General features: G+C 35.7%; 1 protein-coding gene across 1 annotated transcript in view; it reads right to left on the minus strand.

The window, feature by feature from the left end:
* OLA1 (Obg like ATPase 1) overlaps positions 1-20,914 on the minus strand; it is a 168,772-nt gene that overhangs the window by 57,307 nt on the left and 90,551 nt on the right. Inside the window, exon 5 of the mRNA XM_004267324.3 lies at positions 7,972-8,147. Coding sequence (XP_004267372.1) covers positions 7,972-8,147 — 176 coding nt within the window. The remainder of the gene's footprint in view (positions 1-7,971; positions 8,148-20,914) is intronic.

Below are 20,914 nucleotides of genomic sequence, written 5' to 3' on the forward strand. Positions count from 1 at the left end.
AAAGGATACAGTTTCAGTCTGGGATGGTGAAAAAGTTCCAGAAATGGATAGTGGTGATGATCGTACAACATTGTGAATGTACTTAATGCCACTGAATTGTACACTTAAAATGATTAAAGTGGTAAATTTTATTTTATGTATAGTTTTCCACAATAAAATGTTTTTTTTAAAGAGTAAGAAGCTTCTGCTTTAGGCTATGTCTCAAAGGATGACTAGGAAACAGGACTGAAGGGGCAGCAAAAGGGTAGAGTTGTAGTTAATGAGCTCATGTGAAAGCAAAATGTTTAGTTCACTGTTAGGAGAGCTGAGAAAGTATAAGTCAGGCAAAGTCGGGTCACAAAGAAATTTGTAAGCCTTGGACTTTATGTTGGCAGTATCTTACAGGAAGATGGTGAGGTATCTTAATCAAGGGAATAACATAGTGAGATCTGCAGTTTCTAATTGTGGAGAACAAAAGCAAGAATGGAGGTAAAGAAATAAGTTTAAGCATAAATGAGGCCCAAACTAAAGAAGTTTTTAAAATAAGGAGGAAGGAAGAGATACAAGGAATATTCAGGAGATAAAATCAACAGGACGGGATATAAATTGTACACGAGAAAGAGGAGTCAAAGATACTGATACTCAGTTCAAACAATTTGGGTCCACTGAGTTGCGAGACCACGAGAACAGAGAGGATATGGGGAGAAAGGTGAATGAATGCAATTCAGTATTTTTAGTATCTTGTTCTTTTAGAAACGATCTTTGTAAGTCATGTAAGACTAGTTCTGGAAAGATACATAAGAATCTAAAGAGGAGAAGAGGGTAAATGAGAAGACAGAAGTGGGTAGGAGAATTATGTTTTTACAGTATACTCTTTTTGAATCTTTTGATTTTAGTGAAAAACACGTTACATATTTAAACATTTTTAATGTTTTTTAAGTTATGTACAAAATCAACTTTAAAAACTGCCATAAGAATAATGAGAAGAAATCTGCTAATAGCCATATGTTTGGTGGACGTTAATTATTTCATTCAGAGAGACTGAGAGGAAAAAAAGATCCATTAATTACAATTCCTGGTTGCCTTATTTAGTTGTTTAATTAAGTAACTATTAGTTCTATAAATATTTTTTAAGTATGAATATTTCCAAATACTTATCAATACAAAATAAAATTTTTCTTAAAGCTTTCTACCTTCATTTTCCAAATTTTGTTTTTCCAAATACAATGTATACACACTTTAAAATCAACCTTGAACTTGATGCCTTGTTATGGCTTAAAGTGTCCTCCAAAAAGACAGGTTGAAGTCCTAATCCCTCAGTAGGACCTTAGCTGGGAATTAGCTAAAGATGCCTATCTGGAGTAGGGTGGGCCCTTAATCCCTTATAAGAAGAGTGATAGTATCCTTATAAGAAGAGTGAAATTTGGACAGAGGAAAGGTGGCCATGAGAAGATGGAGGCAGAGATTGGAATTATGCTGCCATACACCAAGGAATGCCTGGGGCTACCAGGAGCTGAAGGCGCAAGAAACGATTCTCCCCTAGAGGCTTCAGAGGGAGCACAGCCCTGCCAACACCTTGATTTCAGACTTCTAGCCTCCAGAACTGTGAAAGAATACATTTCTATTATTTTAAGCCATCTAGTTTGTGATACTTGTTATGGCAGCCCTAGGAAACTAGTACACCTAGCTAACAACACCAATAGTAAATATTTATCCCACTCTTCCCTTCTTTAGTGCCTCCGTTTTAACACAACACCAAGACCCACTTTATAAAAGGTATCTTTATGACAGAATATATGAACATTGTAGTCAGGAAGATTCTGTTTTAGCATTAAAAAGTTGTCTCATGTTTTATGCTAGAGTATATCTAATTCACGTTTTTCCTGCTTATTTACATAAAAATACATAACAACCAAATCTAGAAAATGGAAACTTCATAGGAAGAGAGGCTTGAGTGTTAAATTTCTGAAAGATTACCCAGAAAATAAAGACACATTTGAACAAGTATTAAGGAATAATTAGTAAATACCTAGTGACCAAAATACCTATTTTTCTTATAACTTCCAAGTAGCTTTTATAGCCTAGGATCTACATCCAATTAAAGTCCCTGATTCTGTTAGTCAAGATTACAAACATAAACTGAAGAAAAGAAGACAATCACATTTTATACCTTTAGACCATTTGTTAGAGAATACAAGAAAATGTTAAAAACAGACAACTCCCCTACAAGAACTAGTTGGTACCAGAATCACATAGATACCCTCGTTGTATTAAGAAAACTAAAGATAAATCAGAAACAGGGAATATAAACCACCACAAAATTAAACTTGTGATACTAAAGGACCACCAAAACTAAACAGAATGATTAGGATACAAAGTTTAGATGCACATTGGATGAAGAAATGTTGGCAGAGACTGTTGGTGCCCTGCCCCTATGCCCTTTGCCCTCACAGATCCGGTACATGCTGAATGGCTTCTTACTCTAAGCATCTGCAACTGCCTAAGCACCATGCCCAGACCACACAGGCATCAGGCGCCAGGCAGGTAGTTAACACTCCGAGGAGCAGCCCACAATCAATGACTGATGGAAGTTAGTTAATAATTAATTACCCCAGCTTCCTCATCCTTCCAGTAGAAAAACTACAAGACACTTTCTACACTGTTTTCTAGAGATCCCTGGAAGGGCTGATCCCCTTCTGCTCAGGGTTTTCCGCCTGCTCATATACATAACTTTGTATTGGTTTCCTTCCCTTCCTGGTCTTAATTCCCCACTCCCTGATGTGTGCCTCCTGAGTTAACTCCCAAGAAAACTACCTGCACTCCAATTCTTGCTTCAAGGTCTACTTCTGAGGAGACACAACCAAAATTTAGATTAAAAGGCAAAGAGTTTGAGATATGACTCAAAATGGCTTTGTAACTCAAACTGTCACAGTGTTAAGAAAACACATAAGGAGCTTCTTCTTAATCTTCATAAATTACATTGCCTATCCCAATTTTCACGTTAGTGAAGATGAAATTGATCCTAAAGCCTATGACTTCTCATGTATGCATCTATTCCAGCTTCACATCTCCTACCACATTCCTTTTCCAATCTCAGATAGAAACTTCAAAACCCTTTCTCTAGTGCAAAGCTAAAATTATAGTTTGATGAATATAGGTCAGAAACAGCTAAGGACAATATATATGCATTTACCTCTTTATTTGGAGGCCACCTAAAGGAAATAATTTCCTTAGACCTTTTTATTTCCTTAAAAAAATTAATAACACATTGCTATGAAAAAAAGTCAAGTAACAGAGGTATAGAGGGTAAATAGTCAAAGTGCCCACCCCAATCACTCACTCTCTCACAGCCACTAGTCCCTTTCCAAACACTTTACCGTTAAAAACCTTTTTTAGTTTCCAAATGTTTACTGTTAAAACATAACAATTGAGCATATTTCCATACCTCTTTGGATGCACTTATAAAAATACAGCTATCATTTTTTACGTAAACCGGATTATACTATAAATGTTGTTGTTTGTAACTTACTTTTTTTTAAGGCAAAAGTAGTTATAATGTAAAAATATTCACTAATAAATAAACTACTTAAAATAACTCATCCTAAAATGTCTTTCCCTGCTTAACATTGGTCTTTATCCCCATGAACTGTCAGATTGTTATATCATGATATCAAGCAAACTGTTGGTAAAATTGTATCGAGGAGACCTCCATTTTCACTACTAATGAACTAAGTGATTCAGAGTAACTGTGCCTATAAAGACAACAATAAAGCAGGCCTAAATAGAGAAAAATATTATCTTCTTAATAGTACCAAGGACCTAAAAAGGTAGTGAGGCATTACTAGACCAAGAAAAGGGTAGGGGAAGGCCTAAGACTCTTCTACCCTGGAGTGGAGGGTAGAGGGCTGGCGGCTGCTCTAAAGCAGTGATCCTCAAACTTTGTGTAGCGTGCATAACAGGAGAGCCTGTTAAAACACACCCCCAGAGATTCTGATTTAGTAGATCTGTAGCTTGCATTTCTAAGAAGCTCCCAGGTGATGGTGATGCTGCTGGTGTGAGGACCACACTTTAATTGTGCCTGATCTAGACAAGAGACTGGGACAGCAGGGGATGAGGAAAGTATAAAAATGATGTAAGGAACACACATAAGACCATAGAATCCATGGGATATTAACCCCTCATTCCATCTTCCCTTCTCACCTTCACCTCAGCAGGTTTGGGATCCCACTGCTGCTCTTGGCCACTTTTACCTAGACTCATCTGCCGATCCTCAGGAAAGAGCTAGGACGCCAAAGCTCTTTGATTTATGACAGAGGAGGCACCTCACTGGAGTAGGGAAAGGACAGTCTTTTTTATTTTTTTTTTGGCTGCGTTGGGTCTTTGTCGCTGCGCACGGGCTTTCTCTAGTTGTGGCGAGCAGGGGCTACTCTTTGTTGCAGTGTACGGGCTTCTCATTGCGGTGGCTTCTCTTGTTGCAGAGCATGGGCTCTAGGTGTGCAGGCTTCAACAGTTGTGGTGTGCGGGCTCAGTAATTGTGGCTTGTGGGCTCTAGAGCGTAGGCTCAGTAGTTGTGGTGCACGGGCTTAGTTGCTCCGTGGCACGTGGGATCTTCCCAGACCAGGGCTCGAACCCGCGTCCCCTGCATTGACGGGCGGATTCTTAACCGCTGTGCCACCAGGGAAGCCCAGGACAGTCTTTTTTTTAAGTGGTGCTGGACCAAGAGGTTTTCCATATGGGGGAAAAAAGTCCAATTGGATGCCTGCCTTAAACTACTTACAAAAAATAATTTCCAGGTGGGTTAGTGAGCTAAGTGTGAAAGATAAAACAATAATGCTTTTAGAATACAAGAGATTATCTTGATGACCTTAAGGTAGGAAAGTTTCTTAAACAAGACAGGAAAACACTAACCTTAAAATTAACACCTGTTCATCAAAAGATACTATTAAAAAGATTAAAAATAAAAGCCACAGAATTGGAGAACATATTTGCAATCCATTCAAAGCAAATGACTAATATCCAAAATATATAAGTAACTTTCACAAATTATTGAGAAAAAGACACTGATCCAATAGAAAATGAGCAAAATAATTAGAACAAGCACTTCACAAAAGAGGAAATCCTAAAGGGCCAATCAATACTTAAAAAGGTCTCCAATCTTACATAACTAGAGAACTGCAAATGAGAACCATAACCAAATACCATTACACAGCTATCAAACTGCAAAAATGAAAAAGTCTGATAATACCAAGTACTGACAACAGGATAAACTCTCACAGACTAGGAAAACAGTGTTATCTAGTAAAGTCGAAGATATACATATACTACTGACTTCTATAATAAATATAAGACTTTATCCTTACATGCATCAGGATGTAAAAGAATGTTCACAGCTGCATTGCTCATGATTATAAAAAACTTTGAGGGAAAATTCAAATGCCCACTGACAGTAGAACAGATCTTAAAATTATGGTATTTTTTTTCAATGAAATATTTTACATTAAGAAAAACAAATGAATTAAAGATAAATGCAACATAAATGAACCGTACAAAATAATGCTGAATGAAAATGCTCATATAAATAGATACAACATGATACCATTTATATAAAGTTGGCACTTTATATACCATTTATATAAAGTTTGCACTCAGGAAAATAATTCATATCATTGCAGGTGGCACATACACCGATAAGGATATTATTATAAATTTCAGGATTATGGTTAGCTGTGGGAAGACAGAAAGTTTTAAGACTGGTAAGTGATGGAGATACTTTGGGGTGCTAAACAATATTCTATTTCTTGACCTGCAAGTAGGTTTTACTCCCATTTGTATCACAGCTATTTGTTAAACTATACATATGAGGTTAATGCTTTACAATTTTTAAAAGCATAAAAAAAAAAACCCAACATATTGGCCCTGTAGTTGGACTAATATGGTTGAAAAACTTGATCTACAATTTACTAAGTATGAAATCTTGAGCAATTCACAAAACCTCTTGAAACTTGGCCTTCCTCAGTTTTAACATGGAGATAATAATATATACCTTGCATGTTGAGAGATTTAAATAACATATATAAAAAGTGCCCAACAGTGCTTGGCTCAATAAATAGAAATATAAGATGTTCCTACACTGAAGGATTCTGTATTGTAAAGATGTTAATTCTTTCCAAATTGCGTTATAGACCCAACCAGAATCCTATTTTTGCTAACAACAAACTGAAAAAAAATTTCTAAAAAGCCATCTGTTTTACCACACTTACCAGTATTGGCTTTGCTACAAGATAATCTATAGCATGAATCCACAATAGGGGTAATATTACTCCCAGAGGGACAAAAATTGGTTCTTGGGGGTGAAAAAAAACTTCGTTATTAAAATGTTTTGTGGCCCTCCAAAGCTCAAGTCTATCCAACAAATTCTTACTTGTTAGTATTTAATTTCTCTCATTAGGGAGAAATTTAATTAATTGAAATTTAATTCAATTTTTTTCCTTAGGGACAGTGATAATTTTAAAAAAAAGGTTGAGAAACATGAATCTATAATTTATTCTGAAGCAGCTGAATCTAATATTAGGAAAGAAAATGATGAAATAATCACAGTTTGGGGAAATAAGGAGTAATAACACTCAGCATTCTAGTTTTCTTTGAGAAGAAAGGCCAGGAAATGGTAGCCCAAGAATTTCAGAAGAACGTGATGCCTCTTTTCCCCATTTAAGTAAAAGTAAGATCGACAAATTTATTTTGAAGACAGTTAATGCTTCTGAAATATATATGGATGTCAGTAAGTTTCAATTAACTAAAGGATGACTGCATAAGGCTTTACTCTAATCAGAAACCATGCTGTTTGGGGCAAAGGAATTGCCTTCAATCCCAACATCTGTCTCAGGACGTTTTCCCCCTTTACAGAAAGGGATATCTTTCATACCCACATGTGAAATCCCCTTTTCCATCCTAAATCTTGTACAATTTCCTCAGACAAATCGCTCTCCCTTCTCCATTCTATTTGAACAGGGAAAAAGTGAAGTAACTATGATGTTAAGAAAAGTAAAATGACTTGGGCTCACTCCAGACTCTCAAGGAAATCAGTAGCACAATACAGGTCTCCCTGTTCCAAGACCAGGCACTTTCGACCATAATTCATTGGTAGTGTGACTGTTTAGAGGTTGATTCTGTAATTGATTTCTTCCTATTAGAGTTCCCTAATCAAAGGTATGTTTTCCAAACTTATTAAAAATAAATGAGAAAGCAAAAAGATAATCAGTTTCCAAAAATGAGAAAATAAAAAATAAACATATTAAAAACACATGAAAAGTTAAAAAGAAAAGAAATCTCTTCCTATAACAAAAAAACATAAAAATCAAGAACAGTTTGTGGAAGATGTTAATTAATGAGAAAATATATAATTAAGGCTGCTTTTTTAAGGTAAAAGACAATTTGATGATACTTAAACTAAAAGCTTCAAAACAGATTTTGAAACATTTCCTACAATATTACTAATAATTATTCACTACAATGTGATAGAAAACACATTTGAATATTAAAGACAATGACATGTGTTTTCACACCATAAAAGATTATAATTATCTGTCTACTTTAACAGTGCATTCATTCGGTCAATCACTGTGGAAGACCAATTCCTTATGTAAATCACTTCTTCCAAATCCACAAAACTCATATTCAGTCCTTTATCTAAATCCAGTAAGTTTTCATCATAAAACCCCACATCTCCAACACCAAAACTTGAGGATATACATAGTAACCATAAAATACTCAATATTACTGCTATATATGGTCTCCTAAGAACACCTTAAACAGCCTGTCACCACAATCCTTCGCTGCCAAGAGAAAACAAGGTTTCTCAACAATTTTTTAACAGAAATGATCCTTGAATCCTAAAATTCCATAACAATATTAGTTATTGTATGTGCTTTATTTTAAAAATTTAATCAAGGAAAATGAACTCAAATATCTAAAGAAGCTGTAGATTTTACTTACATATTCAGGTTTTAGTTTTTTATCTCCTCCTCTCACAGCCACTTTTTCTAGTTTATCTATAACAGGCCCAATCATTTCCTCATCTTTAAGCTGAAGCTCTTCATGTATAATTTCTATATCTCGAATAGGATCTACACTTCCTTCAACATGCGTGATATCATCATCTTCAAAAGCACCTAAAATAAAGGGAAGCAATTCAATAAACAAATAACACAGAAGTTCATTATTAGAGTGAGCCAAGATTCCTAGAAGGTTAACAATTTATTCAAGTTATTCTGAATTCTTACAAGTAGGACAGAGTATTTTTTTTCCTATTTAGTACTGTTTAGGGCACTAGCAGCAAAACAGTAATTCGAGAGCCTCAACGTTTCAAAAACTGATTGAAATAAATAAAATTATGATCTTTAAAGAAAGAAAATTATGCTCCAGAACTACTGGTATTTTCAGGTTTGGTACGTTAAAAGATACCGTATTCCAGGCATGAGAGCCTGAAGTTCTAAACGGCACTATTAGGGTTTCCAAGGGAAACTGGATTTGGGGCGGGGGGTGGTGGTGGTGGTGAAATCATCTGGCAGACCTCTTCCCTGCTTCAATCTACTTTATCACTGTGGTTCTGACGGTGATTAGATAATGAACCACTCAGACACACAATTTACACAGCAGCTAATTTCATCGGCCTGATTTGAGGGTATGGTTTTTAGGGGACTATCAAAGAAGCAGATGAAGGTGCATTCGTCATATATGAGTGACAACCATTCACACTATCTGAACAAAATGGTGCTGGCCCTTATTAGAAACACATGTTATTATCACATATTTAAAGTGCAGTTGAAGCCATAATTTCAAATTGCCAACTGGAAACATAAGGGTAAAACAACCAGACATTACTCAAGCATGTGTACTGACTTTATGCCCTTTTGAAGACATAATGTTGCAACATAATTCAACTGGGATTTACTCAAATTATCAGATAATAGTATCACAAAAATGAACAAATACTAAGAAATATTATAAACAGAATGCAATGATATACCCACCAAACAATAAACACATTTATAAACAAGTTAATTTAATTAAAATTACCAATTAGATTATATTCCCAAAATGAGATGCTTTCAAACATACAGTATCTATTATTTTAGATAGAGGTATCATAGGAATCATGACAGTTTGATTGAGTTTGATAAGAGAAAAACTGACTACAGCTCATTCTTACATACAAAAAAATCAAGACATTCTCATTACAGGTTGCAAACTTTTTAAATATAATTCCCCAGAATTAAAATAATTAATCTGTTCATATCTTAACGTGGAAATATTTGGTAATAATAATTATAAAAGTAAATTATTACAATTAAATATAACTATTTAAAATAATACTTAAGTATTCTTGGCAAACAATCGATGTTATATAGTACCTGATTCATATGAACAAAATTAGTAAGAAATGAGGAGGTACATTATATCTTACTAGTAAACACAACAGACAATGGTTTAGGTAAATTTTTTGAATATCTGAAAAGTACGAAAAAAGTTTCCCTGGAAGCACAATACTATTTACTTCTTATCATGATGAGGCAACTTACACAAATAGCACAATAAAACAGGAAAACTGAAAATAAAAGTTAGTTTCCTGGCACTCAGATCAACAAAGGAAACGTGGTCAGTTCAGTTATAGAAATAAAAAACGTTTTATGACACTTAGAATGAAAAATTTCTTATATAGTCATCTTGATGTAGGGGCTAATGAGTAACTATAGTGATGTCCTCAACAACATCCCTACAGTAAATGCATCAGCAGATTTTAAATGGCAATTTCTTAATTTCAGCCCTCCTTTTAAAATTTATTTTTTTTAATTAATTGATTTATTTATTTTTGGCTGTGTTGGGTCTTCATTGCTCTGCATGGGCTTCCTCTAGTTGTGGTGAGCAGGGGCTACTCTTCGTTGCGGTGCACGGACTTCTCATTGCAGTGGCTTCTCTTGTTGCAAAGCACAGGCTCTCGGTGCACAGGCTTCAGCAGTCCCAGTACATATGCTCAGTAGTTGTGGCACACGGGCTTAGTTGCTCTGAGGCATGTGGGATCTTCCTGGACCAGGGCTCGAACCCGTGTCCCCTGCACTGGCAGGTGGATTCTTTTTTTTTTTTTTTAACATCTTTATTGGAGTATAATTGCTTTACAACGTTGTGTTAGTTTCTGCTGTATAACAAAGTGAATCAGCTATACGTATACATACATCCCCGTATCTCTTCCCTCTTGAGTCTCCCTCCCACCCTCCCTATCCCACCCCTCTAGGTGGTCACAAAGCACGGAGCTGATCTCCCTGAGCTATGCGGCTGCTTCCCACTAGCTATCTATTTTACATTTGGTAGTGTATATATGTCCATGCCACTCTCTCACTTTGTCCCAGCTTACCTTTCCCCCTCCCCGTGTCCTCAAGTCCATTCTCTATGTGGCAGGCAGATTCTTAACCACTGCGCCACCAGGGAAGTCCCAGCCCTCAATTTTAATTAAGTGGATAACAGAAACTGAATTGCGTTGTTGTTCCTAAGCCTGAAAGTTAGTGTTCCTATTTTATTCATTTGTATATGAGGTGGTAACATATTATGCAAATAACTTAAATTTATTTTTAAAAATAAATAGTGCCAAAAGTTAAGATAAAAATGAACGGAAGGGAACATTAAAGTTATCCTTCAAAACTGAATAGCCCTGTGATCAACTGGGGCCTAAAAGAGCTGTAAAATGTAAGCTTACAGAAAATTTGGCGGCCATTTGGGCAACTTCCCATTTCTTACAACTAAAAAATCAGAGATTAATTTCCAAAGACATGCTCCTGGGTCAACAGACATCACTGTACACTCATATCATAACATTCTTTCATATCTTTTTTAGTACAAGATTTACTGGTTAAGAATAAGGGCTTTAGGGACTTCCCTGGTGGTCCAGTGGTTGGGACTCCATGCTCCCAATGCAGGGGGCTGGGGTTCGATCCCTGGTCAGGGAAATGGATCCCACATGCCACAACTAAAGGTCCCAAGTGCGGCAAATGAAGATCCCGAGTGCTGCAACTAAGACCCGGCGCAGCCAAATAAATAAATAATTTTTTTTTTTTTAAAAAAAGAATAAGGGCTTTAACAGCCTTGCTGGTCATAAAATCTTAGACAAATCACTGAACCTCTAAGGATCTCATTATCATATCTTTAAAATAAAATATTTCTACCTTTCAGAGGATGGGTATGATTAAATTGGATAATATATGTAAAGTGCTTAACAGAGAACTCTTTCAGTAACTGGGGCATATACTATTTTTTTTATGATGTAGAATTAGTAATTTAGAAGAAACTCCATAGTAATATACTCAAACATTAATTTTGAATAATATCATTTCATGTCACTCAATTCACCTTGGAACAGTTTATAATAAACTTTGTGAGTTTACAGGTTTTCCCCCCACTAATTCTTACTAGTTCACCACAACATTTTTACCCTAGTCCATGGCAAAAGTTATTTATTTCAACTTCACATTAACTAAAACAATTAGTATCATAAATGTTACAATTATTATCACAATTCCCTTTTGGGGGAAATACTTTACTGATAAAGAAGATGACTAGAGTCATCTTGAAGACTATATCATACTGAATTGCTTGATGAGAAAGTTATTTCTCTTTCAATTCTCGTTTAGTCCTGACTATGTCAAGGAGAAAATGTTGGTTTGATGCCATTGATCTTTAATGTTTAACATTTATAAATTTATAAATGTTGATAACTTTTTTTTGATAACTTTTTATCAACAGAACAGGCCTCAGCCTCAGAGCTTCTAAAGGCTAAAAAATTAAATATGTAGTTTTCATTGTATTTATTTTCATTATCTTCAATTTTGGCAATTTCCCACTTACATTAGTGAAAACATTTCCTATTTAAATAAATTAAGTCAAAAATGTGAGATCACAATTTTTTTTTTGTAAAATCAAGAAATGTCTGAAAATATTAACTATGGTCATTTTGGTGGTGGGATGTCATCTGATTTTTAAAAACTATTTTGGTACTATTCCGTATAAAATAGGATAATGTGATAGAGCATGTGTGTGATGGGGGGAGGGGGTGGCATCGCTAGGCAAACTTTTTTTTTATCTTTATTGGACTATAATTGCTTTACAATGTTGTGTTAGTTTCTGCTGTACAACAAAGTGAATCAGCTATATGTATACATATATCCCCATATCCCCTCCCTCTTGCGTCTCCCTCCCTCCCACCCTCCCTATCCCACCCCTATAGGTGGTCACAAAGCACCGAGCTGATCTCCCTGTGCTATGCAGCAGCTTCCCACTAGCTATCTATTTAACATTTGGTAGTGTATATATGTCCATGCTACACTCTCACTTCATCCCAGCTTCCCCTTCCCTACCGTGTCCTCAAGTCGTTCTCTACGTCTGTGTCCTTATTCCTGCCCTGCCATTAGGTTCATCAGTACCGTTTTTTTAGATTCCATATATATATGTGTTAGCATATGGTATTTGTTTTTCTCTTTCTGACTTACCTCATTCTGTATGACAGACTCTAGGTCCATCCACCTCACTACAAATAATTCAATTTCATTCCTTTTTATGGCTGAGTAATATTCCATTGTATATATGTGCCACATCTTCTTTATCCATTCGTCTGTCGATGGACACAGGTTGCTTCCATGTCCTGGCTATTATAAATAGTGCTGCAATGAACACTGTAGTACATGACTCTTTGAATCATGGTTTTCTCAGGGTATATGCCCAGTAGTGGGATTGCTGGGTCATATGGTAGTTCTATTTTTAGTTTTTTAAGGAACCTCCATACTGTTCTCCAAAGTGGCTGTATCAATTTACATTTGCTGGGCAATACTTATACTAGGATAGTCAGAGAAGCCTCTCTGAGGAGATGGTATTGGAGCTGAGAATAGAATGGCCAGAATGAGGGAGTAATGAGAAGACCTGAAGGAAGAGAGTTCTAAGAAGTAGAAATAAGGTCAGTGTAGGTGAACCACAGCAGAGGATAGTAAATAAAGTTTAAGTTGGAGAAGTAAAGCAGTTCACAAACATTTGTAAGCCATGGATGTTTGGATTTTATTCTAGCTATAATGGGAAGCCATTGATTAGGGAGCTTTAAATAAAGGGAAAGTAGGATGATGATATACGATTTATGACTTAAAGAAGCCACTTTGGTTACTCTCAAAAGAACAGACTTTAAGGGAGGGGACAAGAGTGATGGCAGAAAGACTAAGTTAGGGGGTAGTTGCAGTGGTGCAGATGAGTGGTAACCTGAAATAAAATTGCTGCTGTAGAGAAGATGAGAATGTTTGTACTGAGAATATATGATAGAATGGACTAGATGTAGTTTGGAAGGTCATTACTGGAGATACAAAATTGGGAATTATCAGATGTGTTTAAAGTTATGGGTCTGGATGACATCATACAGAGAGAGCACTAAAAACTCAGGTGTCTGATAGGGAAGGATTTGGCAAAAGAGACTATGAAGTGGTGACAAAGTCAGTGAAAAACAAGGAATATGCTCTTCCAGGAGTAGGGGAAAGAAAATGTTTCAAGAAGAAAGGAGTATTCTCCTTTCTCCTAGAGAAAGATGATCATTGCTTCTGGCAAAGAGTAGTTCTTTGAGAAATATTTTATAATAGTTATGTCCCTTTCCATTAGAGTCTATTTCTTCCATATGCCAGAGATGAGAATACTATGACTCAAGGATGTAAACATGGACCTCTTCTCTTATTTCTTATAACTGAAGAGTATGAAAGAGCTAAATTTTAGCATTGCTAAGCTCATTCTGGTTTTGAAAATATTCCTCTCTATATATACTCTGAGTGGATTAATTATACAAGGTAAAACACCATAAGATTTCTCAGTCTTTGAAAGAGATTCTATCTGTCAAGAAGGCCTTTGAAAGAGATTCTGTCAAGAAGGTGGCCCACTTAGAAATCATAGCCACTTTCAAAGTTTCACATTCTAAGTATGCCAGCATAAACAAACACTAAAACAAAAATTGACCAACCTCAAGTTGGTCAACCAACTGGTACAGAATCATTAATTTCTTCTGTATTACTTCAGTTCTTTTTCTTTCTTTCCAACTAAATATAGTATTCTATTTAAAACAGTATATACATTAATGATCACATTTTAATAAAACTGTTTCTCTCTTTTAATAACACAGACCAAATGCTAATAAAAGTAATTCCTAGGCAAGGAGGTGTTGAGTAATTTTTAGATCTTCTTTATCAGTTTTGTCTTGCTTAAACTTTTTATAATGAACATGCATTGTTCATAAAAACAAGTCATTTTAAAAAGTCATTCTTTTTTAAACACAATAAACAAGTTTAACTTGTAGAAAAATTTACACAAATTTTAGTTAAAATTTTGGTTTTGCAGTGACTAGCCACAGGGAGAAAACCACCATAATCATGAAAATTATTTTATATCTGTACATTTCTTTATATACATATAAAAATGGTGACTGAAAATACTAACTATAATAAAGTCTCATTATTAAACAATGTGTTATAAGAGAAATTTAACCATAAGCTAGGCTCAGACTGGATTCCATCACAAAGATTCTTCACCCAGCAATCCTGCAATGTTTCCTTTCCCAATAAAGCACCTTTTTCAAACCTTCTTGACTTCTCTCACATTTCCGATCTTTCCTCTTCCCTCCTGCTACCCAGGAGACCTAATCTTTCTCACTTCACAGAGAAAATGCATGTCACCTTGGAATACCAAACCCCCTTTTTGTTTTTACCCAATCTTTCCTTCTTTCCAGCAGTAAACTGGAAAGCATTACCTTCTACTATTTATGTCCAATCTCTACTATCTCTGCTCTGGATCTTATCCCCTTCCAAGGAAGTTTGCTCCGCAGACTGTTCTTTGTATTTCCTGAGACCTCAATCTATTATGCCTCTCTCTCTCCTATATTTGTATCACCACCATTTCCATCAATACTTTCCCATCAATATTTAAGTAGGCTTAAGATTCTATGTTAAATCAGTCAGGTCAGTCACCCTCAGACATCAATTCCCTTTCCAGCCAAACTTCTTGGCTCCAAGCCATTCCTGCTCTCGCCACTTCTTTACTTCCTATACAAAACTTAACCCACAACAGTTTGGAGTGTGCCCCCACCAGGCTATCAGAAATCGATCTCAAAAAGAACACCAATGATTTGCCTTCATAATGCTAAATCAAACAGCCATTCTTCAGGAATCTTGAATCACCTCTCAGTAGCATCTAACTTCAGAGCACTGACGATGTCTCTTTCATTTCAACTGCATTCTCCTGATTTTCTTCTATTTTCTCTGGCCATTTCTTCTCAGGCTATTCCTTTCCTTGCTCTAACCACCACATAAATGTTGATATCTCTCTTAGCTCTCTCTCTTAACCCTCTATTACACACTCTTTCACAGAATTTCCAGCCCCAAACTCGCTTGATTGACTCCAGTATACTTTGAGGTAACAGCAAATAAAATGAACAAAAAATGTATTTTTAGTTATTAAATAAATCATTTCTATTATAAAATGTGTTCACTAAGTGAATGCAAAATGTCAATGCTCATATTAAAGCTGTGACTTTTAAAATTTGTGTACCTCTTTACTGAGAGCCAGTCAAAATACAGACTTGGTGAGATACATTTGACTATCCACGGGGTATTGAACACTCTGCATCATATTTATTTCTTGGGATGATTTGGCAGAAATGAGTTGGCTATTTTCAATTATAAATGGACTGAAGATTGACCAACTTACTCATTAATTAATTCATTCAAATCCTACCTTATTCCATAAAGATTTGAGTAAGACAGATAAATCCATACTTTTAGGATGCTTAATCTAACTGGAAAAGACTCCAGAAATAAAAATATACTTTGAAAATTCAGCACTTCAGTGAACTACTTTGCTATATTACTACTTAAATTTGGGTTATATTCAGCTTTCAGAAGCGAAGCATCCCTAGCTATACAGAAATAGATTTTAAAACACGTGATGTATTTAAGTGTACAGGCTTCACAGCGGTACTTTATAAACTACCTGTCATGGAAAACTTGATATTCCAAATTGTATGTCTAGAATTTACTTGGAAATAAGAGGGTATGTGGTCAAGATGGGCCTATTTTACTTAAGTTCTTTCCATCCTCTACCACTATACAATCAATGCATAAACTGTCACCTCCTCAACCTATGCAGACCACAATGAGCCTTGCTAAACATAAGTTCCCCACTTAAAGAAAGTTTGCTTATACATAACAACGTGCTAAATCTTAAGAATTAAAAACAAAAATCAAAATATGAGGACCTTAGTCCTAATAATTAGACAATTGGTTGGGAAAACAAATCTAAGCCAATAAAAAAGGAGAACAATACTCACTAGCAAGGACCTTAAATATAGGTTCAATTAATAATAACTAATCATCAAGGCCTTTAAATACAGAAATTTGGTATAGGTAAAGAAGATAAAGAAAGGCATGACAAGTAACAGGAAAAAGCATCAGATAAAAAAATGAAGGTTGAAATAAAGAAGGCTTACTGGAAAGCCTGACTATAGTGTGACGCTGTATTGAGGAGTGGTAGGAGACAAAAACTTAGTACATCCAGTAGGGTAAAGAATAGGGAAGTTCAAACAGCAAGGTAAGTCTGGATTGCATCTGCTACTCAATAGGGAGGCAACATTGGTTTTTATGTTATTGAGTAACAAACAAAAAGTGGCATTTTAGAAAGACTAACCAGAAGTAGGGAACCAGCTAAAAGAGAACTGCTGTACTCCAAATATCGTGATAAAGAAGTACACTAGAATACTGATGGGAGATATGAAGGCAGGATACATAGTGCAACTTTAGCAAAGAAAATAATGTCGTCTACATAAAAGCAATGAGAAAGAGAGAGAGAGACAGAGAAAGACAGAGAGAGACAGTGAGAGGTGTGGGGGAGATATCATGACAAGGTTTCAAGTCAAAAGATCTTTATTTGCATCTAAGGTAACATCGGTACATGTAAGATTTAAGAGCCCAAATCAAGTATGGAAGCAAAAAGTATTATATAACCAAAGACTCTAGAAATACCCACAAATCAATCAATGTGATATACCACATCAACAAGTTGAAGAATAAAAACCATATTATCATCTCAATAGATGCAGAAAAAGCTTTTGACAAAATTCAACACTGATTTATGATAAAAACTCTCCAGAAAGTGGACATAGAGGGAAACTACCTCAACATAATAAAAGCCATATACGACAAACCCAGAGCAAACATCATTCTCAGTGGTGAAAACCTGAAAGGCATTCCCTTTAAGATCAGGAACAAGACAAGGATGTCTACTTTCACCACTATTATTCAACATAGTATTGGAAGTCCTAGCCACAGCAATCAGAAGAAAAAGAAATAAAAGGAATACAAATTGGAAAAGAAGAAGTAAAACTGTCACTGTTTGCCGATGACATAATACTATACATAGAAAATCCTAAAGATGCCACCAGAAAACTACTAGAACTAATCAATGAATTTGGTAAGGTTGCAGGTTACACAGAAATCTCTTGCATTCCTATACGCTAACAATGAAAGATCAGAAAGAGAAATCAAGGAAACAATCCCATTTACCATTGCATCAAAAAGAATAAAATACCTAGGAATAAATCTACCTAAGGGGGCAAAAGACCTGTACAGTAAGTCCCCTACATATGAACCTTCAAGTTGCAAACTTTCAAAGATGCGAACATGCGTTCGGATAAGGAGTTGAAAGAGGTCTTCAGCAACTTAGTGACCCTCAGCAAGAAGCTGGAGCTAGATCTGCAAGAGTACGGCTTCACTGAACTCCTTGCTGTGCAACATGAGGAGCTTACTAATGAAGACCTGATGGAATTGGAGGCCCACAGAAAGGACGAAGAGAGACAAGAGGAAGAAGTAAATGATGAACCGAAGAGATTCACGAAGCAGGAAATGGCAAGGGGATTTTCTTTATTTGAGGAGGCACTGTTAGTTTTTGAGGCACAGGACCCAAACGTAGAATGGTACACGAAGGTTGCAGCAGCCATTAAGAATGCAATCCGGTGCTACCGTGTCATCTATGACAGGAAAAAAAGAGATATTACCCAGACATCACTGGATCATTTTTTCAAGAGGGTAGATAGAATTGAATCCAGCAAGGAACCAGAACCCGTGCCATCAATGTCAGGCATGAGTGAAACTGCAGCTTGCCCTCCATCTCCTATTGCTGATGATCCTTCAGCTCCACCATCTCCCACCTCCACTTCCTCCTCCAGTCAGTAACTCTTCTTGCCTGTTCACTCGATGCCGGCCCCTGTATGCCAGCTGTTGTACTGTACTACTGTACTTTTCAAGGTACCGTACTGTAAGATTAAAAATGTTTTCTTTATTTTTTGTGTTTGTTTTTATGTATTATTTGTGTGAAAAGCATTATAAACCTATTACTGTACAGTACTATAGAGCTGATTGTGTTAGTTGGGTACCTAGGCTAACTTTGTTGGACTTACGAACAAATTGGACTTAAGAACATGCTCTTGGATTGGAACTTGTCCCTATGTAGGGGACCTACTGTACTCAGAAAACTATTAAGATACTGATGAAAGAAATAAAAGATGACACAAACAGATGGAGAAACATACCATGTTTTTGGATTGGAAGAATCAATACTGTGAAAATAACTATACTACCCAAAGCAATCTGCAGATTCAATGCAATCCCTATCAAATTACCAATGGCATTTTTCACAGAATTAGAACAAAAAATTTTACAATTGTATGGAAACACAAGAGACCCCCAAATAGCCATAGCAATCTTGAGAAAGAAAAACGGAGCTGGAGGAATCAGACTCCCTGACTTCAGACTATACTACAAAGCTACAGTAATCAAAACAGTACGGTACTGGCACAAAAACAAATATAGATCAATGGAACAGAATAGAAAGTCCAGAGATAACCCATGCACTATGGTCACCTAATCTATGACAAAGGAGGCAAGGATATACAATGGAGAAAAGACAGTCTCTTCAATAAGTGGTGCTGGAAAAACTGGACAGCTACATGCAAACAAATGAAATTAGGACACTTTCTAAAACCATACACAAAAATAAACTCAAAATGGATTAAGGACCTAAATGTAAGGCTGGATACTATGAAACTCCTAGAGGAAAACATAGGCAGAATGCTCTCTGACATAAATTGCAGCAGTATCTTTTTGGATCCACCTCCTACAGTACTGAAAATAAAAACAAAAATAAACAAATGGGACTTACATAATTTAAAAGCTTTTGCACAGCAAAGGAAACCATAAACAAAATGAAAAAGACAACCCACAGAATGGGAGAAAATATTTCCAAATGAATGAACACAAGGGATTACTCTCCAAAATATACAAACAGCTCATGCAGCTCAATATCAAAAAAACAAACAACCCAATCAAAAGAAAAAAACAAATGGGCAGAAGGTCTAAATAGACATTTCTTCAAAGAAGACATACAGATGGCCAAAAAGCATATGAAAAGATGTTCAACTTCACTAATTATGAGAGAAATGCAAATCAAAACTAAAACGAGGTATCATCTCACACCAGTCAGAATGGCCATCATCAAAAAGTCTACAAACAATAAATGCTCGAGAGCGTGTAGAGAAAAGGGAACCCTCCTACACTGTTGGTGGGAATGTAAACTGGTACAGCCACTATGGAGAACAGTATGGAGGTTCCTTAAGAAACTAAAAATAGAGCAACCATATGACCCAGCAATCCCACTCCTGGACATGTATCTGGAGAAAAATATGGTTCAAAAGGATACATGCAGCCCAATATTCATTGCAGTGTTGTTTACAATAGCCAAGATGTGGACAGCTGTCCATGGACAGATGAATGGATAAGAAGAAGTGGTACATATATACAATGAAATATTACTCAGCCTAAAAAGAATGAAATAATGTCATTTGCAGCAACATGGATGGACCTGGAGATGGTCATACTAAATGAAGTCAGTCAGACAGAGGAAGACAAATATTATATGATATTGCTTATATGTGGTATCTAAAAAAAGGGTACAAATTAACTTATCTACAAAACAGAAATAGAGTTACAGATATATGAAACAATCTTATGGTTACCAGGGGGTAAGGGGGGGGAGGGACAAATTGGGAGAGTGGGATTGACATATACACACTACTATATACAAAATAGATAACTAATAAGGACCTACTGTATAGCACAGGGAACTCTACTCAATACTCTGTAATGACCTATATGGGAAAAGAATCTAAAAAGAGTGGATATATGTATATGTATAACCAATTCACTTTGCTGTACACCTGAAACTAACACAACATTGTAAATCAACTATACTCCAATAAAAAATTTTTAAAAAGACTCTAGAAAAAAAGAAATAAAATTATTATACAAATATACTGAATCTTAAATCACAACAGCAAAACATCCTGTGTCCTATGTGGTAAATAACAAATGTTCTGAGCATCTATATTCTAATCCAGAGTCCCACCAAAATCACTGAATGGTTAAGGGCCACAATCCTAAACCAGTAAAAAATAAATTATTAAATACAATGTTAGAAATCAAGACAAGGATATCCTCCTCAAAAAAATCTCTATCTTTTCACATTTCTAATCCGTTCTTTAAAACAAAGTCCTACCTTGTGTCAGAACTATGATTCCCAACTTACTTATAATTCTGTAGCTCATTACTATTTAAAGAGAAGGGAGAGAGCTAAACTTGCATTGGCAATTCACTTAACATCTACAGCTTTATTCATAAACACTGAAAAATGCTAGTTCCTATTTATTTTTTATAAATGACATGACAAAAATTCTTTATTGTATGGGGGAAGAGTAGTTTAAAGGGGTAGTTATGGCCATAAATAAAATAAAATAAAATCTTGCCATTTGCAACAACATGGAATAACT

Source organism: Orcinus orca, chromosome 7 (assembly GCF_937001465.1).
Source record: "Orcinus orca chromosome 7, mOrcOrc1.1, whole genome shotgun sequence".
Lineage (NCBI taxonomy): Eukaryota > Metazoa > Chordata > Mammalia > Artiodactyla > Delphinidae > Orcinus > Orcinus orca.